General features: G+C 48.6%; 1 protein-coding gene and 1 long non-coding RNA gene across 2 annotated transcripts in view; one reads left to right on the top strand and one right to left on the bottom strand.

The window, feature by feature from the left end:
* Window positions 1-10,652: 10,652 nt before the first annotated feature.
* Window positions 10,653-15,687, bottom strand: LOC122932169. The gene is made up of 2 exons (XR_006388284.1): window positions 15,002-15,687; window positions 10,653-11,243 (listed from the first exon to the last, which is right to left on the bottom strand). It is a non-coding gene; the product is annotated as an uncharacterized LOC122932169 (long non-coding RNA).
* Window positions 15,688-16,462: 775 nt separating this feature from the next.
* HHAT (hedgehog acyltransferase) overlaps window positions 16,463-25,704 on the top strand; it is a 324,329-nt gene continuing 315,087 nt past the window's right edge. Inside the window, exon 1 of the mRNA XM_044286517.1 lies at window positions 16,463-16,728. Coding sequence (XP_044142452.1) covers window positions 16,711-16,728 — 18 coding nt within the window. The 5' untranslated portion in view covers window positions 16,463-16,710. The remainder of the gene's footprint in view (window positions 16,729-25,704) is intronic.

Below are 25,704 nucleotides of genomic sequence, written 5' to 3'. Positions count from 1 at the left end.
GAGATGAAGGGGAGATTAGAGACAGGTTGGTAGTTAGTAGCCCATGTCAGGTCAAGAGATGGGATTTTTTTTTAGTAATGGGGTTATACCATGTTTGAAAAAGGACGGAACAATGCCATAAGAGAGGGAGGTGAAATATTTCAGTTAGGTGACAGATAACAGCCACGGAGAAGAGATGTGAGGGACTAGGATCACTACTGCAGGTGGAGAACCTGGAGATGTCTTCTGTGACTGCGTCAAATGAGGAGAGAAAACAAGAGGAAGTGCAGGAAGGAGGAGAACTGATGCTGGTTGGAGACCGAGAGTTTATTTCCTTCCAGATGTTATCAATTTTATTTTTAAAATAAGTGACCAAGTCTTCAGCACAGAAGTCAGTGATGGGCATGTGCAATTCAGGGTTCAGGAAGGAGTGAACAGATTTGGCTTGGGGCTACTCCTGAGGGCACTGTCGAGGTGTATCTGTCTGGACTTCGCTGCAGGGACAACAATCCGCTACCTCTAGGAGTAGTCTCTGTTCAGAGACCGCCGACCCGGGAGGGTCAAGAGACACCACTGCATGGCACCAAGGGGACAGGCAAGAGCGTAGACAATAGACAGGCTAAGGTGAGTACGACTACATTTGGTGCACAACCGTAAACAGGCAAAAGGTCAGGACAGGCAGCACGGGGTTAATCCGGTAAACAAGCAGATGTCAGAACAGGAACAGTAAATGGGCAAGGCAGGTCGGGACAATACAATACACCTTCAAAGGATCAGACAAACTAGAAACCTATAGCCCAGGCATGTATTTCCAATACAAGCTATGGTAACTTAAAGTATAACTGTCATAATTTTTTTTTTGGAGTATTGGATTGTGGTGATTAATATCTCCTTGGTGGCCCTATTTCAACTTTTCACTGTGTATTCAATTACCCCTTAATTCCACAGTTTTGTTCCCTGTACTGCCTACTTTTACCTGTGCTTAAAATCAGGTTGCTATGCAGGGTCCGTCCTCTGTGTTGAAGGACGGAGGACGCAGAAGCACGCAGCCTGCAAGGTCAGATTACTGACAGCCAGGGAGTGTAAGTAAATGATTAAAGCCAGGTCCTCCCCAGCAGCTGATAACAGTGCCTGGGCTGTGTGCACTTCTCCCTGTCCCTGCGCTTGGCAGACGCTCCCTCACTCAGCAGACTGGGACAATGCAGAGCTGAAGCAGCGCAGACCAGGGAAGGGAGATCTGCCATCTGCTCAGTGTATAAATGAAAGCAACATGTGGTAAGAGGACCTCTTTGTGCTGCAGGAGATTAACCCTTTAGGGAGGAGGGCTCTGGTTACTGACACTTTTGGGGGGCTATTGTTACTGGCTAGTGAGGGCAGGCGGGATTAGCCTCAGGGTGAGGGCAGTGGCGGCCATCTTAACTGAATAGTGAGATTGCAGTTTTATGCAGACTGGTTGCTAAGGGCTGAATCTTAATAAATATGGGGTAAGTCAGTCTAATAGTAACTGATTCTGGAATATCATGTTATTAGTAACTACATAATTGAAAATTGAAATTAGGGTCTAAGTGTGACAGTTATCCTTTAAATGTTGCCATTAACCGCCTCCGGACCGCCTAACACAGGATCGCGGTCCGGAGGCGGCTGTCTCAGGCAGAGTTACGCATTGGTGCGTCATCTCGCGAGACGCGAGACTTCCTGTGAACGCGCGCACACAGGAGCGCGCGTTCACAGGAACTGCAGGTAAGCGAGTGGATCTCCAGCCTGCCAGCGGCGATCGTTCGCTGGCAGGCTGTAGATGCGATTTTTTTTTAACCCCTAACAGGTATATTAGACGCTGTTTTGATAACAGCGTCTAATATACCTGCTACCTGGTCCTCTGGTGGTCCCTTTTGCTTGGATCGACCACCAGAGGACACAGGCAGCTCAGTAAGTAGCACCAAACACCACTACACTACACCCCCCTGTCACTTATTAACCCCTGATCACCCCCCTGCCATTGATCACCCCCCTGTAAGGCTCCATTCAGACGTCCGTATGTGTTTTACGGATCCACGGATCAGATCCGCAAAACACATACGGACGTCTGAATGGAGCCTTACAGGGGGTGATCAATGACAAGGGGGTGATCACCCCATATACACTCTCTGATCACCCCCTGTCATTGATCACCCCCCTGTCATTGATCACCCCCCTGTAAGGCTCCATTCAGACGTCCGTATGTGTTTTGCGGATCCGATCCATGGATCCGCAAAACACATACGGACCTCTGAATGGAGCCTTACAGGGGGGTGATCAATGACAGGGGGGTGATCAATGACAGGGGGGTGATCAATGACAGGGGGTGTCACAACCAGACAGCTGAGAAGCTCTGACAGAAGCCTTTCAGAACCTCCTCCTTGAGTTTTCTTTGTTTTGGTTTTCAGTTCCTCATCTCGTTAGCCTCTCTCAGCTGTCATGTAGTTGGACTGATTGCATCCCTTTAAATTCCTCCCCATAATGCATTAGTGTGCGGTTTATACAGCTTCCTGGAGTGTGTGTGTATGCTGATCCTATTTCTCAGTCTTCTACAAGTTAAGTGTTGTACATTCATTTGTGATTTTCTGTTTGCTGGATCCCAGGTGACCCTGACTCCCTCCGTGTCTAGTGTAGGGAGCCGGTGGTCGTGTCCCTTCACTATTGTAGGGTGTTCAGGTGTTATATAGTCGAGGTACGAGGCTATGCGATCATCCACCATTGGGATTATCGCATAGGCTGAGCAGTAAGGGAGAGAGCCAGGTCTGAAGCAGGGGTCTCCCTTTTTGTTCCTTAGTTTTGGTTCCAGTGAGTCATATATTCATTTTGCATTGTCTTGTTTCCTGTACACCTTCCGTGACAGAGGGGTGATCAGGGAGTCTATAGGGGGTGATCACCCCCCTGTAAGGCTCCATTCAGACATCCGTATGTGTTTTGCGGATCCATAGATCCGCAAAACACGGACACCGCGGATCCGCAAAACACATACGGACGTCTGAATGGAGCCTTACAGGGGGGTGATCAATGACAGGGGGGCTGATCACCCCATATAGACTCCCTGATCACCCCCCTGTCATTGATCACCCCACTGTAATGCTCCATTTAGACATTTTTTTGGCCCAAGTTAGCGGAAATTGATTTTTTTTTTCCTTACAAAGTCTCATATTCCACTAACTTGTGTCAAAAAATAAAATCTCACATGAACTCACCATACCCCTCACGGAATCCAAATGCGTAAAATTTTTTAGACCTTTATATTCCAGACTTCTTATCACGCTTTAGGGCCCCTAAAATGCCAGGGCAGTATAAATACCCCACATGTGACCCCATTTCGGAAAGAAGACACCCCAAGGTATTCGCTGAGCGGCATATTGAGTCCATGAAAGATTAAACTTTTTGTCCCAAGTTAGCAGAAAGGGAGACTTTGTGAGAAAAAAAAAAAAAAAACAATTTCCGCTAACTTGTGCCCCAAAAAAAAATCTTCTATGAACTCGCCATGCCCCTCATTGAATACCTTGGGGTGTCTTCTTTCCAAAATGGGGTCACATGTGGTGTATTTATACTGCCCTGGAATTTTAGGGGCCCTAAAGCGTGAGAAGAAGTCTGGAATCCAAATGTCTAAAAATGCCCTCCTAAAAGGAATTTGGGCCCCTTTGCGCATCTAGGCTGCAAAAAAGTGTCACACATGTGGTATCGCCGTACTCAGGAGAAGTTGGTGAATGTGTTTTGGGGTGTCATTTTACATATACCCATGCTGGGTGAGATAAATATCTTGGTCAAATGCCAACTTTGTATAAAAAAAATGGGAAAAGTTGTCTTTTGCCGAGATATTTCTCTCACCCAGCATGGGTATATGTAAAATGACACCCCAAAACACATTGCCCAACTTCTTCTGAGTACGGCGATACCACATGTGACACTTTTTTAAAGCCTAGGTGGGCAAAGGGGCACAAATTCCAAAGAGCACCTTTAGGATTTCACAGGGCATTTTTTACACATTTTGGCATTAGGGCCCCTAAAATGCCAGGGCAGTATAAATACCCCACAAGTGACCCCATTTTGGAAAGAAGACACCCCAAGGTATTCCGTTAGGGGCATGGCGAGTTCTTAGAATTTTTTACTTTTTGTCACAAGTTAGCGGAAAATGAAGATTTTTTTTTTCTTACAACTTGTGACATTAACTATTTCACTAACTTGTGACAAAAAAAAAAAAATTCTAGGAACTCGCCATGCCCCTCACAGAATACCTTGGGGTGTCTTCTTTCCGAGAAATATCTCGGCAAAAGACAACTTTTCCCATTTTTTTATACAAAGTTGGCATTTGACCAAGATATTTATCTCACCCAGCATGGGTATATGTAAAATGACACCCCAAAACACATTGCCCAACTTCTCCTGAGTACGGCGATACCAGATGTGTGACACTTTTTTGCAGCCTAGATGCGCAAAGGGGCCCACATTCCAAAGAGCACCTTTCGGATTTCACAGGGCATTTTTTACACATTTTGATTGCAAACTACTTCTCACACATTAGGGCCCCTAAAATAACTACCCCACAAGTGACCCCATTTTGGAAAGAAGACACCCCAAGGTATTTCGTGATGGGCATAGTGAGTTCATGGAAGTTTTTATTTTTTGTCACAAGTTAGTGGAATATAAGACTTTGTAAGAAAAAAAAAAATCATCATTTTCCACTAATTTGTGACAACAAATAAAAAGTTCTATGAACTCACTATGCACATCAGTGAATACCTTAGGGTGTCTACTTTCCAAAATGGGGTCATTTGTGGGGTGTTTGTACTGTCTGGGCATTGTAGAACCTCAGGAAACATGACAGGTGCTCAGAAAGTCAGAGCTGCTTCAAAAAGCGGAAGTTCACATTTTTGTACCATAGTTTGTAAACGCTATAACTTTTACCCAAACCATTTTATTTTATTTTTTTACCCAAACATTTTTTTTTATCAAAGACATGTAGAACTATAAATTTAGAGAAAAATTTATATAGAAATGTAGTTTTATTTGAAAAATTTTATAACAGAAAGTGAAAAATGTCATTTTTTGACAAAAATTTTGGTCAATTTTGATTAATATCAAAAAAAGTAAAAATGTCAGCAGCAATGAAATACCACCAAATGAAAGCTCTATTAGTGAGAAGAAAGGGAGGTAAAATTCATTTGGGTGGTAAGTTGCATGACCGAGCAATAAACGGTGAAAGTAGTGTAGTGCCGAAGTGTAAAAAGTGGTCTGGTCATTAAGGGTGTTTAAGGCTACTTTCACACTAGCGTTGTTTGAATCCGGCGTTCAATTCCGACACCGGAACTGCCCGCCGGATCCGGAAAAACATGTGAAAACTGATTACATTTGAATCCTGATCAGGATTTCGATCACAATGGAAAAATGCATTGGAAAAAACGGATCCGCCATTTATGGACTTTAACTTTTTTTTCCTATTTTTCGGGTTTAACATGCAAAAGCCGGATCCGTTGTGACTGAACACACGGCGCCGGATCCGGCGTTAATGCAAGTCAATGGGAAAAAGGCCGGATCCGGCGTTAAGTCAAAGTGTTCAGGATTTTTGTCCGGAGGTAAAAATACAGCATGCTACGGTTTTCTGAAAAGCCTGATCAGTCAAAAAGACTGAACTGAAGACATCCTGATGCATCCTGAGGGACGGACTCTCCATTCAGAATGCATTAGGATAAAACTGATCAGTTCTTTTCCGGATTTGAGCCCCTAGGGCGGAACTCAGCGCCGGAAAAGAAAAACGCTATTGTGAAAGTACCCTAAGCTAGGGGAGCTGAAGTGGTTAAAAAATACAACTCGTCCTTCAAAAAAAAAAAAAAGCCCTCATGTGGGTATGTGAATGGGAAATTTATAACGTTATGGCTCCGGGAAGGCAGAAAGGAAAAAGCTAAAAGTGAAAAATGGGTTAATTGCCAGGAGAGTGTGCGAGTGCCCTAAGGTAGTGACCAGCAGGTATTGATGGCTTATAGCAGAAGACAACCTGGAGCAGAGGGAAAGGTGATGACGCCAGCGGCTGTGCCCACCAGGAGAGAGGTGATGGAGTAAGCACTAAAGGTGGGACATTTGTCCTGCATCAGCGTTGTACTTTTTTAGTATTATTTAGTAACTGAGGTCCAAAAGGTGGTATAACGACATCTAGTGGTTGTTCTGTAGAACAACAAGAAAACAGCTGAGACCCCTCACAGGCCCATTGTTCTGTCTGCAGAGTATAAAAACAAGGTCCTTCTAAATGCAGATGTAACACAAGCAGGATCCGCAATACATACAGTCGTGTGCATGAGGCCTTATATTGTTGTCTCAAACAGGAGATATTGAGGTGCCTTTTAGGTTTGAAATACACAACATTATGAATGACGTTGATTTTCACTACCATATTTTTTTCACTTTATAAGACGCAAAAATATTTTTCATCAGACTTCAAATCAGACCCCCAGCATTCTCTCCTGCAGTCAGCACTCCCTGGTCTTCTTTGGGCCCCCGCTGCGCTCATCAGGTCATAGTACACGCATTACCTCCTGACACTATACGCAGTCAGGACAGTGCGGAGTCTGGCGAAGGACAAGGGAGCGGCGAGTACAGCGATTTCTAGCAGCACTAGTCACCGCTCCTCATGCCTCCTGCATTCTAGTGAGCTCTTCCATAATGAAAGCTCTCATAAGTATTCGCTTTATAAGGCCTCATGCACACGGCCGTTGTTTGGGTCCGCATCCCAGCTGCCGTTTTTGCGGCTCGGATGCGGACCTATTCACTTCAATGGAGTCGCAAAAAATGACATTTTTCACTTTCTGTTATTAAATTTTTCAAATAAAACTACATTTCTATATAAATTTTTCTCTAAATTTATTGTTGTTCTACATGTCTTTGATTAAAAAAAAAAATGCAATAAGTGTATATTTATTGGTTTGGGTAAAAGTTATATCCGTTGCACCGTTCCGCAAAAAAAAAATAGCATGTCCTATTCTTGTCCGTTTTGCGGACAAGAATAGGCATGTCTACAATGGGCCGCTTGATCCGTTCTGCAAATTGCGGAAGGCACACGGGCGGCTTCCGTTTTTTTGCGGATCCGCGGTTTGCGAACCGCAAAAAACGCCATGGTCATGTGGATGTAGCCTAAGACGCACTGACATGGTAGAAAATATGGTATATATATATATATATACACACACACACAATCTAGAATTTACTGATGTTTCTTTGTAGCGGTATTATATTGATCTTTTCATCTAAAAAAAATCTTGGGGTTTTAATTCTATGCCAATTAATACAGCTCTAGGGACAATTGCCAGAAAAGTGATTACGAGTGTTGTCCCTCTACTTACACAATTCCATAGGGTTGATAGTAGCTCCATCCCCCTGAAGACGCCGCGTTTGCGGTGAAACATGTTGGGGGAGCTGTGTCTGTAATATTTTAATAAGAATGGTAGGGCTGAGGATGGACTAGGGAGAGGCGATCTGCAGACGCCGAACCTGCGTGAGGGCCAGATTAGAAAGATAAAAGCAATATAGCAACTGTGAAATTAGCAGTGAGGGACATTATAAGGCTACTTTCACACTAGCGTTCGGGGCTCCGCTTGTGAGTTCCGTTTGAAGGCTCTCACAAGCGGCCCCGAACGGATCCGTACTGCCCCAATGCATTCTGAGTGGATGCGGATCCGCTCAGAATGCATCAGTTTGGCACCGTTTGGCCTCCGCTCCGCTCAGCAGGCGGACACCCGAACGCAGCTTGCAGCATTCGGGTGTCCGCCTGGCCGTGCGGAGGCAAACTGATCCGTCCAGACTTACAATGCAAGTCAATGGGGACGGATCCGTTTGACGTTGACACAATATGGTGCAATTTCAAACGGATCCGTCCCCCATTGACTTTCAATGTAAAGTCAGGACTCCCCATCAGATCGGAGTTTTCTCCGATCCGATGGTATATTTTAACTTGAAGCGTCCCCATCACCATGGGAACGCCTCTATGTTAGAATATACCATCGGATTTGAGTTACATCGTAAACCTCAGATCCGACAGTATATTCTAACACAGAGGCGTTCCCATGGTGATGGGGACGCTTCATGTTAGAATATACTGAGAACTGTGTACATGACTGCCCCCTAATATGACCAGTGCGGCCTCCCCCTCCCTCCCTCCCCAGTATTAAATATGACCAGTGCGGCCCCCTCCCTCTATATTTATTGGTGGCCGGCCAGTGCGGATTCCAAGTATTATGACCAGTGCGGCCTCCCCTCTCCCCCCCCCCCCCCCCAAATAAAAACACCCCCCCCACCCCATCATTGGTGGCAGCGGAGAGTACCGATCGGAGTTCCAGTTTAAATCGCTGGGGCTCCGATCGGTTACCATGGCAACCAAGACGCTATTGCAGTCTTGGCTGCCATGGTTACTTAGCAATAAATGCAAGCATTATACTTACCTGAAGAGCTGCGATGTCTGTGAACGGCCGGGAGCTCCTCCTACTGGTAAGTGACAGTTCTTTAGCAATGCGCCGCACAGACCTTTCACTTACCAGTAGGAGGAGCTCCCGGCCGGTCAGACATCGCAGCTCTTCAGGTAAGTATAATGCTTGCATTTATTGCCAAGTAACCATGGCAGCCAAGACTGCAATAGCGTCTTGGCTGCCATGGTAACCGATCGGAGCCCCAGCGATTTAAACTGGGACTCCGATCGGTACTCTCCGCTGCCACCAATGGTGGGGGGGGGGGGTGATTTTAATTAGGGGGGGGGGAGAGGGGAGGCCGCACTGGTCACAATACTTGGAATCCGCACTGGCCGGCCACCAATAAATATAGAGGGAGGGGGCCGCACTGGTCATATTTAATACTGGGGAGGGAGGGAGGGGGAGGCCGCACTGGTCATATTTAATACTGGGGAGGGAGGGAGGGGGAGGCCGCACTGGTCATATTTAATACTGGGGAGGGAGGGGGGGCCGCACTGGCCACCAATAAGTTAAATACAGGAGGAGGAGGGGGGGGGGGGGGTCTGCCCCCTGCTGCCTTGCAGCATCTGCCAGGCAGCAGGGGGCAGTCATGTACACAGTTCTCAGTATATTCTAACATGAAGCGTCCCCATCACCATGGGAACGCTTCTGTGTTTGGAATATACTGTCGGATCTGAGTTTTCCAAAGTGAAAAATCAGATCTGAAATAAACAGTTATGCAAACGGATCCGTTCTGAACGGATGCAAGCGTTTGCATTATAGGAGCGGATCCGTCTGTGCAGACACCAGACGGATCCGCTCCTAACGCAAGTGTGAAAGTAGCCTAATAGAGGTATAGTTGAGGACGTAACATTGTTACCAAGTGCGGCGGCGTGTGCTTGGTGTCGGCTGACACCTACAGGCACTGAAGTGTCATTACACAAATTAAATATAGAGAAGTCCACATATGATATCTATGAGAGAATGTCCTTCTGATTAACCAGCAAATACAAATACTGAGCCCACAGGTCCAAGCCCTCCATATACATTTTAAAGAGTGTGTTTTTTGTGTGTTAAATATAGAATTTAATAAAAGGAAAATAAAAGTTATATTTTAATATAAGACCAGAAACAGGAAATTATAGTCAGCAGACTATTAGAATATTCATACTCCACACATGCAGCGCCTTCTCTTTTTATACATTTTTTTCATTTTCCATGGATGCGCGTGACTCCTTTATGTAACTGTTCCGTCCTCCTGCGTGTGTGTTATGTATATTATATACCTTTTGTTACTGCCCACTTCACTACCATTAACTAATTCACTTGTCACTAGTATGCTAATGGTTAAAGGGGATCTCCCATGACTAATATAAAAAATGAATATCAGACATCATATAGTACACGACAATCTCCGAGATCCGTTCAGGGCTCTCACAAGCGGTCCAAAACGGATCAGTTTGCATTCTGAATGGAAAAGGATCCGCTCATAAAGCATCCGTTTGCCTCCGTTCAGTCTCCATTCTGCTTGCAGCGGTTTGGTGTCCGTCTGACGAAACTGAGCCAAACGGATCCGTCCTGGCACACAATGTAAGTCAATGGGGACGGATCTGTTTTCTATGACACAATAGAAAACAGATCTGTCCTCCATTGACTTTCAATGGTGTTCAAGACGGATCCGTCTTGGCTATATTACAGATAATACAAACGGATCCGCACGAGACGCGAATGTTAAAGTAGCCTAACAAAGCCAGAACCAGCCCTGCACCTCACATGGATCCAGAGATCTCCCCATTCATTGCTCTGCTAGATTTATATAAAGCTGACCGCTCAAGGGGAGGGTCTTTTCTGCTGCAGTAAAGGGGGCATGTCCATGCTCTCCCTATCACAGCTCAGGGGGCGTGTCTCAGCTCTCCCTATCACAGCTCAGGGGGCGTGTCTCAGCTCTCCCTATCACAGCTCAGGGGGCGTGTCTCAGCTCTCCCTATCACAGCTCAGGGGGCGTGTCTCAGCTCTCCCTATCACAGCTCAGGGGGCGTGTCCCAGCTCTCCCTATCACAGCTCAGGATGCGGTTGAAGGATGGAACTGAGCATGTGCGGCCTTCTCAGTGAGCAGGACAAAGAAATAAGAAAAAAAAAAAAAAAAAAAAACACAGCAAAAAACAAGCAGGTGGCGCTATACAGATACATTTTATTGAGTAACTCAGTGACTATACAAAATTATTATTATTTTTTTTTTATTACACGCAATTACAAAAGTATTCAGATCCAGGTGCTGGTTTGAAAACTGTAGACATTTTTTTTTTTTTGTGGGACAACCCCTTTAAGTCCGGGACTGAAATTCATAGACGCAGTAAAATATGTAATTTCTATCGCTCATCTCAGGGAGGCGTCTGATTGGCTCCATATTTATTCTGCAGCAGAACAACAACCCCAAATATCCATCCAGTGTCATCAAGAACTATCTTTAGCATAAAGAAGAACAAGGAATCCTGGAGGTGATGACATGACCCCTACAGAGGGATTACATGAAGAGAAGGATATGAACAAGCCTCCATCCACAGAAGATCGGTGTCTGGAACATGTCTGTGCGAGTGTCCCTACAAGAACTGAGGATGGAGGCAAAGGCCGATCACCCCGGAACTGATTGGGTTAACAGTCCTTTCTTCTTCATTCACTTTGCATTTTGTTAATTTTTGAAAACATTCTCACTTTGCAGCATTATTTCCACAACTGCTTAAGACGTTTCGATGATTAGTAATATTACACGTCTACATCTCAGCGACGACCCGGAGCTGCATCTACTGCGACCTGTAGAAGGATAATCACAGAAATCAATGGCGCTGCACAACATCCAGGAATTACCAGACAGAGGGCAACCCTGAGAGACAGAACTCTGCTGCCCGCGCACGTCACACCCACACACACAGCTCTGCTGCCCGCGCACGTCACACAGCTCTGCTGCCCGCGCACGTCACACCCACACACAGCTCTGCTGCCCGCACACGTCACACCCACACACAGCTCTGCTGCCCGCTCACGTCACACCCACACACACAGCTCTGCTGCCCGCACACGTCACACCCACACACACAGCTCTGCTGCCCGCACACGTCACACCCACACACAGCTCTGCTGCCCGCACACGTCACACCCACACACAGCTCTGCTGCCCGCACACGTCACACCCACACACACAGCTCTGCTGCCCGCGCACGTCACACACACAGCTCTGCTGCCCGCACACGTCACACCCACACACACAGCTCTGCTGCCCGCGCACGTCACACCCACACACAGCTCTGCTGCCCGCACACGTCACACCCACACACACAGCTCTGCTGCCCGCACACGTCACACCCACACACACAGCTCTGCTGCCCGCGCACGTCACACCCACACCCACAGCTCTGCTGCCCGCACACGTCACACCCACAGCTCTGCTGCCCGCACACGTCACACCCACAGCTCTGCTGCCCGCACACGTCACACCCACACACACAGCTCTGCTGCCCGCACACGTCACACCCACACACACAGCTCTGCTGCCCGCACACGTCACACCCACACACACAGCTCTGCTGCCCGCACACGTCACACCCACACACACAGCTCTGCTGCCCGCACACGTCACACCCACAGCTCTGCTGCCCGCGCACGTCACACCCACACACACAGCTCTGCTGCCCGCACACGTCACACCCACAGCTCTGCTGCCCGCACACGTCACACCCACACACACAGCTCTGCTGCCCGCACACGTCACACCCACACACACAGCTCTGCTGCCCGCACACGTCACACCCACACACACAGCTCTGCTGCCCGCATACGTCACACCCACAGCTCTGCTGCCCGCGCACGTCACACCCACACACACAGCTCTGCTGCCCGCGCACGTCACACCCACACACACAGCTCTGCTGCCCGCGCACGTCACACCCACACACACAGCTCTGCTGCCCGCGCACGTCACACCCACACACACAGCTCTGCTGCCCGCGCACGTCACACCCACAGCTCTGCTGCCCGCGCACGTCACACCCACACCCACAGCTCTGCTGCCCGCACACGTCACACCCACACACACAGCTCTGCTGCCCGCACACGTCACACCCACAGCTCTGCTGCCCGCACACGTCACACACACAGCTCTGCTGCCCGCACACGTCACACCCACACACACAGCTCTGCTGCCCGCACACGTCACACCCACACACACAGCTCTGCTGCCCGCACACGTCACACCCACACACACAGCTCTGCTGCCCGCACACGTCACACCCACACACACAGCTCTGCTGCCCGCACACGTCACACCCACACACACAGCTCTGCTGCCCGCACACGTCACACCCACACACACAGCTCTGCTGCCCGCACACGTCACACCCACACACACAGCTCTGCTGCCCGCACACGTCACACTCACACCCACCCAGCTCTGCTGCCCGCACACGTCACACCCACCCAGCTCTGCTATCTGCACGTCACACGTCACACCCACCCAGCTCTGCTATCTGCACGTCACACCCACCCAGCTCTGCTATCTGCACGTCACACACCCAGCTCTGCTATCTGCACGTCACACACCCACACAGTGGTGTATCTTGGTTTTGTGCAGACCTAGGCGAGACTAAACTCGGGCACCCCCCTAATAGAAATATGACCCACCCCTTCCTCTTTACAATATATTTGTGTCAGAAGTTGCGTTTTTTTAATTTTTAGAATAATGATACAGGCATTTTATTTAATACATTGGTGCTAATTTCTGTGCTGTTGGAGGGGGGTGAGGGGCGGTATTACACAATCTGTATATGTATGTATAAAAAAAAAAATCTATACAGATTGCGTAATACCGCCCCTCACCCCCCTCCAACAGCACAGAAATTCGCACCAATGTATTAAATAAAATGCCTGTATCATTATTCTAAAAATTAAAAAAAACGCAACTTCTGACACAAATGTATTTTACAGATTACTTTTTATTTTATTTTTAAAACAATGTGCAGCTATAGTACAGTATTAACACCTCCCTAATTCTCCCCCTCTAACCACCCAACCCCCTTACCCCATAAAACAACTAAGTAATTGATTTTTTGTGAATTACTGCAATTTATAGGGAACCTGTCACCAGGATTGTGTGTGTAGAGCTGAGGACATGGGCTGCTAAAAAACCTGATTTGATACATATACAAATTACCCTGAGATGAGTCGGGGTACGTGAGAGGAGTCGGGGGACAGGACTCATCTCAGGGTAATTTGCATATGTATCAAATCAGTTTTTTTTTTTACACAATAAAAGCACACAGAGCTATGGGGACTGGGTATTGCAGATGTGCTAGCGGCCATCTAGCAACCCATGTCCTCAGCTCTATACCCAAAATCCCGGTGACAGGTTCCCTTTAAGTGCTTACAGTTTTTGTAGACAGCAGGCTCAGGGATCAGTGCATGGTGACCGTGTGCAGGGATAGGTGGGTCATGCCCTGTCTGCCCCCTGCAGTGTATGGGCGGCCTTTTATGCGTGGTAGCCTGTGAATCTGCCTTTGCTATGGAAAGACACACAGCCCTAACGGCCCCCTGTGATCATCCAGTCGCCATATTTATGGCAGGCCCATACACTGCAGGGGGCAGACAGGGCACGATCCACCGTAATGTAGGGGCTCCCACCTATGTGGCCCATACACTGCAGGGGGCAGACAGGGCACGATCCACCGTAATGTAGGGGCTCCCACCTATGTGGCCCATACACTGCAGGGGGCAGACAGGGCACGATCCACCGTAATATAGGGGCACCCACCTATGTGGCCCATACACTGCAGGGGGCAGACAGGGCACGATCCACCGTAATGTAGGGGCACCCACCTATGTGGCCCATACAGTGCAGGGGGCAGACAGGGCACGATCCACCGTAATGTAGGGGCACCCACCTATGTGGCCAATACAGTGCAGGGGGCAGACAGGGCACGATCCACCGTAATGTAGGGGCACCCACCTATGTGGCCCATACAGTGCAGGGGGCAGACAGGGCACGATCCACTGTAATGTAGGGGCACCCACCTATGTGGCCCATACACTGCAGGGGGCAGACAGGGCACGATCCACCGTAATGTAGGGGCACCCACCTATGTGGCCCATACAGTGCAGGGGGCAGACAGGGCACGATCCAGTGTAATGTAGGGGCACCCACCTATGTGGCCCATACACTGCAGGGGGCAGACAGGGCACGATCCACCGTAATGTAGGGGCACCCACCTATGTGGCCCATACACTGCAGGGGGCAGAGAGGGCACGATCCACTGTAATGTAGGGGCACCCACCTATGTGGCCCATACAGTGCAGGGGGCAGACAGGGCACGAGCCACCGTAATGTAGGGGCACCCACCTATGTGGCCCATACACTGCAGGGGGCAGACAGGGCACGAGCCACCGTAATGTAGGGGCACCCACCTATGTGGTCCATACACTGCAGGGGGCAGACAGGGCACGAGCCACCGTAATGTAGGGGCACCCACCTATGTGGTCCATACAGTGCAGGGGGCAGACGGGGCATTGCAGCCACCACTCACCGACTCAGGGCAGCAGGTAGATGAACACGAACAGGATCAGGTCAAACAGGAGGAAGACCCAGATGTCGAACCAGTAGGAGTGCTGAGACAGCGTCTGCAGGCAGCCCCGCGCCTCCCTCCGCCGCTCCGCCAGCTCCGCGGACACCGTCTCCGGCCCGCCTTCCTTCTGCCGCTGTGCCCGCTGCCGAGTGTCCATGCTGCGTCCGTGTCTCACAGGGCGACGGAGAGTCTCGAGGTCTTTGACAGGGAGGGGTCATGTGACAGGAAGAGGTTACGTCGTCTCTATGGTGAGAACAGGGAGCGTCATGGGCGTGGCATCCTCTCATGCTGCCGCCCCATTGGTAAGTGCCGCACTAGGCAAATGCCTGCACACACAGCTCTGCTATCTGCACGTCACACACTTAGCTCTACTATCTGCACGTCACACACACTCAGCTCTGCTATCTGCACATCACACACTCAGCTCTGCTATCTGCACGTCTCACACACACTCAGCCCTGCTCTCTGCACGTCACTCACACACACAACTCTGCTATCTGCACATCACACACACACACAGCTCTGCTATCTGCACGTCACTCACACACTCAGCTCTGCTATCTGCACGTCACACACTCAGCTCTGCTATCTGCACATCACACACTCAGCTCTGCTATCTGCACGTCTCACACACACTCAGCCCTGCTCTCTGCACGTCACTCACACACACAACTCTGCTATCTGCACATCACACACACACACAGCTCTGCTATCTGCACGTCACTCACACACTCAGCTCTGCTATCTGCACGTCACACACACAGCTCTGCTATCTGCACATCACACACTCAGCTCTGCTATCTGCACGTCACACACACAGCTCTGCTCTCTGCACGTCACTCACACACACACACACAGCTCTACTATCTGCACGTCACACACTCAGCTCTGCTATCTGCACGTCACACACACTCAGCTCTGCTATCTGCACGTCTCACACACACTCAGCCCTGCTCTCTGCACGTCACTCACACACACAACTCTGCTATCTGCACATCACACACACACACAACTCTGCTATCTGCACATCACACACACAGCTCTGCTATCTGCACGTCACTCACACACTCAGCTCTGCTATCTGCACGTCACACACTCAGCTCTGCTATCTGCACATCACACACTCAGCTCTGCTATCTGCACGTCACACACACAGCTCTGCTATCTGCACGTCACACACTCAGCTCTGCTATCTGCACGTCACACACAACTCTGCTATCTGCACGTCACACACACAGCTCTGCTATCTGCACGTCACACACTCAGCTCTGCTATCTGCACGTCACACACTCAGCTCTGCTATCTGCACGTCACACACTCAGCACTGCTATCTGCACGTCTCACACACTCAGCTCTGCTATCTGCACGTCACTCACACACACAACTCTGCTATGTGCACGTCACACACACACAGCCCTGCTATCTTCACGTCACACACACAGCTCTGCTATCTGCACGTCACACACACAGCTCTGCTATCTGCACGTCACACACACAGCCCTGCTATATGCAAGTCACACACACAGCTCTGCTATCACACACTCAATATTGCTATGCACAGGTCGCACACACACAGACGTCCTGTGTGCAGTAAACCCCGCCCATCACGTGACTGATCACATGACGACGACCTCTGGAGCCCCGCCCCCGGTTAGCCTGTGTATTTATCAATGAATGGCAGGGGCCAGGTAGGTGGTGATGGCGGGGAGTGTGCGCTCAGCGGAGGGGGCTGCTGAGGTACTACAGGTGCCAGCATGCTTTGCCTCGCAGTGCATGCTGGGAGTTGTCTGTGTCTTCTTTCCTCCAGTGTTAATGTTTTCATAGGCAATTGCATAAATGGCAGTTCCGCAATGTACTTGTCATGGGACTGGCAGCAGGATCTGGTGATGACCCTGGGCCCTAGATAGAGGGATGTATCAGCACTAGGGGCCCCTAAACTGCGCCAATAAAGAATTACCGTGTTCGTCGCCTCCGCCAAGTGGGTGTGATTATGGGTTGAGTTAGGGCTCTTGCACACAAACGTATTTTCTTTCTGTGTCCGTTCCGTTTTTTTTCTGCGGACCATATGCGGAACCCCTCATTGCAATGGGTCCACCAAAAAAACGGAAGCTACTCTGTGTGCATCCTGTTTCCGTATGTGCGTTCTGCAAAAAAATAGAACATGTCCTATTATTGTTCGCATTACGGACAAGGATAGGACTGTTCTATTAGGGGCCGGCTGTTCCGTTCCGCAAAATACATATGACGATATAGAAAGGATCGGCACTCACCCGTAGTAGCTTTTTTTTGAATGCTGAATTTATTGGTCACATATCCTAAGTGACGCGTTTCGGCCCTGAGCGTGCCTTCATCAGACTGTACGTACGTATTAACTAAACATTCGTTAAAATAGACCGCCAACATACAAAGGAAGTGACGTCATCGAAGAAGCCCCGCCCCCCAAGTGAAACAATAGGAAACAATTGCATGGATGCAGACATAAGGAGATAATGTCCGTGTATTCCGCTAAAAGAGAAGCATATAGAGCAATAATAACGTGTATTTATACAGCGCCACCATATTCCGCAGCGCTTTACAAATTCATAGGGTTCATGTACAAAACAAACGTAACCGGCTAATACAACTGAAGGACTAGGAGTCAGGGCCCTGCTCACAGGAGCTTACAATCTATGAGGAATTGGGGCTGACAGGAGTGGTGCCGGTGTTCCGTTACATTTCCCTACCCTCGTCACTTCTGGCCTCACCGGACATGACGTGAGGAGGTGTGCCGCGCCGCGCAGGCGCACGACGACGGGGTAGGGAAATTTCACAGCAGAGTTAGCTAAACACCGGCCGACACTGCGCATGCGCCGGGAGCCTCACCTGGTTAGGGTAGGGAAAAATTACAGGCCAGTGCTTTTTCCCTACCCTAACAGCACATGCGCAGTGTCGGCCGGTGTCCAGCTGAGAACATCCGATCACCGCGCCTGCGCCCTGGCCCGTAATTTTTCCCTATCCTAACTGCTGGTGAGGCTCCCGGCGCATGCGCAGTGTTAGCCAGTGTCCAGCTAACTCTGCTGTGAAATTTCCCTACCCCGTCGTCATGCGCCTGCGCGGCACGGCACACCTCCTCACGTCATGTCCGGTGAGGCCGGAAAGTGACGAGAGTAGGGAAATCTAACGGAACACTGGCCGATTTGCTTCGGGTTTGGGACTGTAAGGCCCCTTTCACACGGGTGAGTTTTCCACGCGGGTGCAATGCATGAGGTGAACGCATTGCACCCGCACTGAATCGCGCATTTTCCCGCAATGCACCCGCATCTTATCCGGGCAAAAAACATGACGCCCATGTGAAATAGGCCTTAGAGGATGGCGTTCCTGCCAGAGGAGTTGGTGGTGGGGGAGGTTTAGTCGGCCAATGGTCAGTTTAGGAAGCCTGATAAGCCTGCCTGAAAAGGTGTGTTTTTAAGGCACGTTTGAAGGTGGAGAAGTTGTGAATTGACCTGATATCTCTGGGCAGAGCATTCCAGAGAGTAGGTGCAGCTCGACGGGAGTGAGAGGTACGGATTCTGGAGGTTGTTAATCTTAGGCCGCTAACAGAACGGAGAGCACGGGTAGGGTGGTGGGTGGAGACCAGGGAGGAGATGTATGGAGCAATGTTAGGAACCACATACGTTGTAATCACGGTTGAGGCCTCTTGGTTCCATCGTTTGCAACCGGTGGATCCAACCAGCCGCCCTCTTGCGAGGTAGTGAGGCACCTTCAATAATTGTGCTATAGCATGTTTCCGCTGGTGAAAACACTCGAGCAGTTTACACAATTCAAACACGGGAAGGTTCCCTGTCTAGGAGAAGACAACACCCTCTGCCGCAGCTCTGTCTTGTTGCTACCAATGTCGGCCCTGACTATTTATTTATTTTACTCACTTATATGGCGGTACTATATCCCGCAGCGCTTTACAGACATTAGCATCCAACTGTCCCCAATGGGGCTCACAATCTAAGGTCCCTATCAGTAGGTCTTTGAAGTGTGTGAGGAACCTGGAGAACCCGGAGGAGACCCAGGCAAAGACGGGGAGAACATCTTCTGTCTTTAATACTGTCAGCTCTCTTGTAGCAGATCATCGGTGGTTGGTTGAGCTCCGTTATCTGCGGATATGATCCGGAGATGACACTCCAGTGTTTACTGATGATGTTTCACAACCGATGGGATGCGTGGATCTTTTTTTTATGCCTCCTGCACACAACCGTATGGCTTTTTCAGTATTTTGCGATCCGCAAAAAACAGATCCTCAAAAAATACGGATGACGTCCGTGTGCATTCCGCTTTTTGCGGAACGGAACAGATAGAACAGTTCTATCCTTGTCCATTATGCGGACAATAATAGGATATGTTCTATCTTTGAACGGAAATACGGAAACGGAAGGCATACGGAGTACCTTCCGTTTTTTGGGCGGGTCCATTGAAATGAATGGTTCCGAATACGGAACGCACAAAAAGGAATGAAAACGAAAACAAAAAAAACCTTTGTGTGCAAGAGGCCTTAGGTTTATCTTCCTGTGCAGTCTGAACCCTATTCTTCTGTTCCTGCAATAGATGTATGGGATAACCTCTATCCTTGTACTTTGTCGTCGTTTCGTCATCGCACGAGTCTCTGCGTCACTCACAATGAGCTTAACCCTTTGATATTGGGAGTAGGGGAGAGACTTCTTAGTGGACGCTGGATGGTTACTAGTAAGGCCTCTTTCACACGGGCGTTGCGGATTTGGGCCGGATGCGTTTAGGGAAAATGGTGCGATTTTGACACTAAAACAAGTCAGTTTTCACTGCGATTGCGTTCCATGTTTGTGTTTTTACCGCACGGGTGCAAAACATTGTAATGCGTTTTGCACGTGAGAAAAATCGGCATGTTTGGTACCCAAACCCAGACTTCTTCACAGAAGTTCGGGTTTGGGATCGGTGTTGTATAGATTGTATTATTTTCTCTTATAACATGGTTATAAGGGAAAATAATAGCATTCTTAATACAGAATGCATAGAACAATAGGGCTGGAGGGGTTAAAAAAAATAAAAAATAATATAACTCACCTTAATCCACTTGTTCGCGCAGCCGGCATCTCCTTCTGTCTTCTTCTGTGAGGAATAGGACCTTTGATGACGTCACTTCGCTCATCACATGGTCTATCACATGATCATTTACCATGGTGATCGTGTGACGGACCATGTGATGAGAGAAGTGACGTCATCAAAGGTCCTTTGCCTGTGCACAGCAAAGAAGACGACAGAAGAGAAGCCGGCTGCGCGATCAAGTGGATTAAGGTGAGTTATATTATTTTTTATTTTTTTTTAACCCCTCCAGCGCTATTGTACTATGCATTCTGTATTAAGAATGCTATTATTTTCCCTTAGAACCATGTTATAAGAGAAAATAATAATGATCGGGTCCGCATCCCGATCGTCACCTAGCAACCGTGCGTGAAAATCGCACCGCATCCGTACTTGCTTGCGATTTTCACGCATTCATTTCTATGGGGCCTGCGTTGCATAAAAAACGCACAATATAGAGCTTGCTGCGATTTGATGCGTGAATATCACCGCTCATGTGCACAGCCCCATAGAAATGAATGGGTCCAGATTTAGTGCGGGTGCAATGTGTTCACCTCCCGCATTGCACCCGCGCGGAAAACTCACCCTTGTGAAAGAGGCCTTAGAAGACAAGTTCAAAACTAAGTTCTCTGCCATACCTGCAACCTTGTCTTCCTCGGTGCATCTACTGCGTCTATGATGGCGCCTGGCTCTCTTTGTGTTGGCTTTCTTGGACGGTTGCGTTTGAATAAAAAAGGCCCCCGTAGTCCACTTGTAATGTCGCTGCCAGAACCAGATGATGCTGAACCTGCTCGTCGGTCTCTTGTACGTATCAATAGAGTTGCGGTGCCGGAAGTATCCTGCCGTTTATACACCCGATGTGTAAAATAATCCTCTGTGTCTTCAATGACGTCAGTTGCTTTGTATTTTGGCGGTCTATTTAAAGGAATGTTTTGGTAATATGTACGGTACGTACAGTCTGATGAAGGCACGTTCAGTGCCGAAACGCGTCACTTATGATATGTGACCAATAAATTCAGCATTCAAAAAGCTACTACGGGTGAGTGCCGGTCCTTTCTATATTGCTGTTTCCTGGGACGCCAGCCCACGGACACGTGCACCGCCACACTATTCCATCGCAGTGCCGACCGGGGAATACTACATATTGCAAAATACATATGGTCGCATGCATGAGCCCGTACTCTGTAGCCATTTTTGTGAAATGCAGCTTTTTCGGAATCAGAATTTGCGCATCCTAGAGCCGTATTTCTATACGCTTGTGTGAACGTGGCCAAAGGCTGCTCCCGGCGGGGCGCTTGATGAGACACCCCCCAGCTACGTCTCCCATTGTAGCTCACCGCGCCTGCGCTAGCGGATGAAATTATAAGGCTACCTGCAGACGACGCGGATTACGTGTGTCTTTTCTATGCTGAATTTTGTAAGGAAAAACTGCAGCGTAAAACAGCCCCAGCAGTGTGAACGAGGTCAGACACTGCAAAAAAAAGGGGGTCAGTCAGCACATCCCAATGTGCAGGTGCACGCTGCCATGGCTGGAAGCACAAAGAAAAAAAGACAATGCGGCAGTATTATAATGCCGTAATTGTAGAAAACATTCTGGCGCTAATACTACGCTTATTTAGCAAATTTGAGATTCTTGGCAAATACATGTTGTACAAAATTATTTGGACCCGTCTGCCAAATGTCAAGGCGATCCCTATAAGACGGGAACCTAACAGTAAATCCTACCTGTTATGTGCCATAATGGCCACCATAAGATTCAGGGAGTGCAGGTTCCAAAAAGTAGAGTGGACCCAGCATGCATGTGGAACCTGCACTCCCTGAATCTTATGGTGGTCATTATGGCACATAACAGGTAGGATTTACTGTTAGGTTCCCGTCTTATAGGGATCGCCTTGACATTTGGCAGACGGGTCCAAATAATTTTGTACAACATGTATTTGCCAAGAATCTCAAATTTGCTAAATAAGCGTAGTATTAGCGCCAGAATGTTTTCTACAATTATGGCATCATAGTACTTTATTTGTGTTTGCAGAGTGCTGCTGCATTGTGTTTTTTTCAAGGTCAGACACTGTCACGTGCGCTTTGCGTTTTTTTTTTTAAATCGCCAGCGGTGAGATCTGCAGAAAATCGGCATCAAATCAGCACCAAAAACCCACACAAAAAACGTGATAAATAGTGCAGATTTATGTGTTTTTTTTGTGCAGATTTATTGCGGATTTTCTGCGCACAAATCTGTGCCATGTGCAGCCAGGCTAAAGCCAGACACGCACGAGCAAGTGCAACGCGAGAAACTTACAGCGGGCGTCATTGAGCGATCGGACTCGGACCTGCAACGGAAGGCCGAGGGACGCGCTGGGGCCCATTTAGGGAATGGGATAAATGTTTGTTTTTCGTGACGCAAATTGCCATGAAGCAACAAGGGCACAGGGCCCCTTTTAGTAAGGTAGTGGATGGTACCCAGGTGTAAGAATGCCAGAGTGGTGTAGGGAAGCCTATTATGTCCCTTTAAGGTGTTACACGTGTCACTGTGCTCCTACCAGGATACGCTGGAACCCCAGGTGTTGGCTCCGCAGCAATGAAGGGGATGATGAAATAAATTAAGTCCAGACCTTGTGATGAAGTTGATAACAGCTTTACTTTGCATAAACGTTTCTCCAAACAGTTTACAGGCTTTGTCTTGGTTTCCAGCAGGCTTTGGCACTTGTCTGCAAAATGGAAAAGGGTTCTTTCTTTTTGCGGGACTGCAAAATGGACATGTGGACAACACGCGGTGCGCTGTCTGTTTTTTTTGCAGACCTGTTAAAATAAATGGGTCCATGTGCGATCCTTAAAAGAAATACTGTCATGTGAATAGGACCTAATACAGATTTATAACCCCTTAGTGACCGGCCTGTTTTGGGCCTTAAAGGGGTATTCCAATTGTTTCAATTTATCCCCTATCCACAGGATAGGGGATAACTATTCGATGGGTGAGGGTCTTACCGATGGGACTCCCACCGATTATGAGAACGAAGGCTCCGTACCTCCTCTGAAATGAACGGACCGGCCGGTCACACATGCGCGCAGCCGCTCCGTTAATTTCTATTGGAGTATCGGAGATAGGGAATACAGCGCTTACCTGTCTCAGGAACTCCAATAGAAATGAATGGAGCGGCCATGTGCATGTGGTACCAGCCGCTCTGTTCTCGTAATCGGTGTCCCAGCGGTAGGACCCCCACCCATCTAATAGTTATCCCCTATGCTGTGGAAATGGTATAACGTGAAACAACCGGAATACCCCTTTATTGACTAGGAGATATTTTTTCATTTTTTTCTACTTCGCCTGGAGGCAGGCCTGAGGCCTACACTAGGTCCCGGCCTGCTGCACTGGCATTTGCACCCCGTGATCTCATTTGCAGGGCACCGATGGGAGACAGAGGGAGTCCGCTCCCTTTGTAACTGCTTACATGTGACGGGCGCCATTGTGTAGCTGATGCAGACTTTTCGATGGTTTTCACTGCACTTCTGCACCAAAGTCGGCACCAAACCAGGTGTCCAAAACACAGAACTGGAAGAAATCTTTCCATTTTACCTTAGCTCTGTGTAGGCTTCCCTACTGGTTTTGGGCTCATGCACACAACCATACTGGCTCAGTGCCAGCGCTGCGTACGGTATTGACTTGGTTGGTCCGCGATCAGCAAGATACGGCCAGAGCTAGAACATGTTCTGTCTTTTGGTGGTGCGGAGGTACAGACATGAAAACCCTGAGGCTCACAATCACTGATTTAAATAACCGACCAAATAATGGAAGTGTGAACTTGGCCTTAGAGCTCATGCACACAAACGTTTTTTCTGCGGACCGTATGCGGAACCATTCATTTCAATGGGTCCGCAAAAAAACTGAAGATACTCCGTGTGCATTCTGTTTCTGTATGTCTGTTCTGCAAAAAAATAGAACATGTCCTATTATTGTCCACGTTACGGACAAGGATCGGACTGTTCTATTAGGGGCCAGCTGTTCTGTTCCGCAAAATACGGAATGCGCACGGACGTCATCCGTATTTTTTGCAGATCCGTGTTTTGAGGATGGTTGTGTGTATGAGCCCTAACTTGAAGATTTTGAAGTGGATTTGCTAGAGATCTCCTGCTTTGCTCTTTGAAAGGATAGAATCCGCACTGGAAATCGACATACAATTTTTTTTTTTATTGCAGTAATAACAGAGGAACAGCACAATGCACTGTTTAAAGGAAAAGATGCTCCAGAATTGTTATTACACGGCTAAAACAGACATGTTTTTGTTCTGGCGATCAGGTGCTTATCCCCTATCCTGTGGAGAGAGATAAGTTGACCCTTAAAGGGTTTTGGACTCACCGGCTTCACGAAGACTGGGGTAAAAAAGTGCCGCCAAACCGACCCATGAGAATAGAGCGGCAGTGTGCCTGTGCGTCCTATGCTCCATTTATTTCTATGGGACAAGTACAGCACTTACAGCAGTGCCATAGAAGTGATGAGAGCGCACACTGCCGCCCTAGTCTCATGGGGCAGATAGACAGCACTTCCGGACCCCCATTCTCATGATCACTGGGGGTTTGATTAAATGTCATAAGAACAGTTCAATCTATTTAGAAGCAAGTTTTCAGACATATGATTGGGCAAAGTCTGGACTCACAGGTGATGTCTTATCAGAGTAGTTAACTCTCCTTTTTGTTCTCTGTCTGGCCCAGACCACTATGATGACTTCTTCCAGCCGCAACTCAATAGTGTCTTTGAATACAACAGAGTCAATCAGATAGTAGACTAAACAGTAATAGCGGCCGTGCCTCCCAAATGTGAAAGAATGCAAAAGGGGTTAACCCCTGCAGCGCGCGTAGCAATGTTTTTTCTTTTAAGACGAGCCTGACCATCCCTGCCTAGTCCCCTTTGTATCTGACAAACCGTATTGATAAACCTCTCAGAGTATGATGCCTCCTTAGTGCTCCCCTCAGAGTATGATGCCTCCTTAGGTGAGGCTGATCAAGCGATCCTCTCTACTGGTGATCCGTCTGGGCCATCAGCGGCCTGATTGCTGTGTGTGCGTCCTCACCACCACAGCTCCTAACAGCTAGGTCAGAATGGCCTAGATGGCAGTTTGTCGAAAGGACCGTCCTGCTTCTCTCCATCCGGTGATGTGCCCCCTCTCGAAGTTAGCTGAGCAAAATATCTGCAGGTGCATTGTAGAGGCATGTCTAACGGTCAACGATTTTTCCCCATGAGGTATACTACCCAAAGGTAGCCTCTGAGAGTCTTTTTATAGGGCAGCAGGGGAAGCACTTTTACGCCCTCTTGTGGCAAGACCCAGTGTCTAATCAGGACCAGTGGCGTCGCCAGAGGGGGCCACGGCCCCCCCTACATCAAGCTGTGCCCCCCCAACTAAAATGTCCCCCATTCATTTTGGTGGTGGATGGTCTATGCTGCGCTGCTGTGCACTGTGTAGGCACTAGGCAGCCCTACCGGACATCTTCACATCTGATGATCTGACTTGGTGCCGTTGCCGTCTCATTCTCTAGTCTCCGCGTCCCCGGCTCCGTCCTTGGCCCCGCCCCCAGCTCCGCCCGGCCCC

Source organism: Bufo gargarizans, chromosome 3 (genome assembly GCF_014858855.1).
Source record: "Bufo gargarizans isolate SCDJY-AF-19 chromosome 3, ASM1485885v1, whole genome shotgun sequence".
Classification (NCBI taxonomy): Eukaryota; Metazoa; Chordata; class Amphibia; order Anura; family Bufonidae; genus Bufo; species Bufo gargarizans.
Note: the sequence above shows the minus strand (reverse complement) of the source record. Positions and strands in the feature narration are given on the sequence as shown.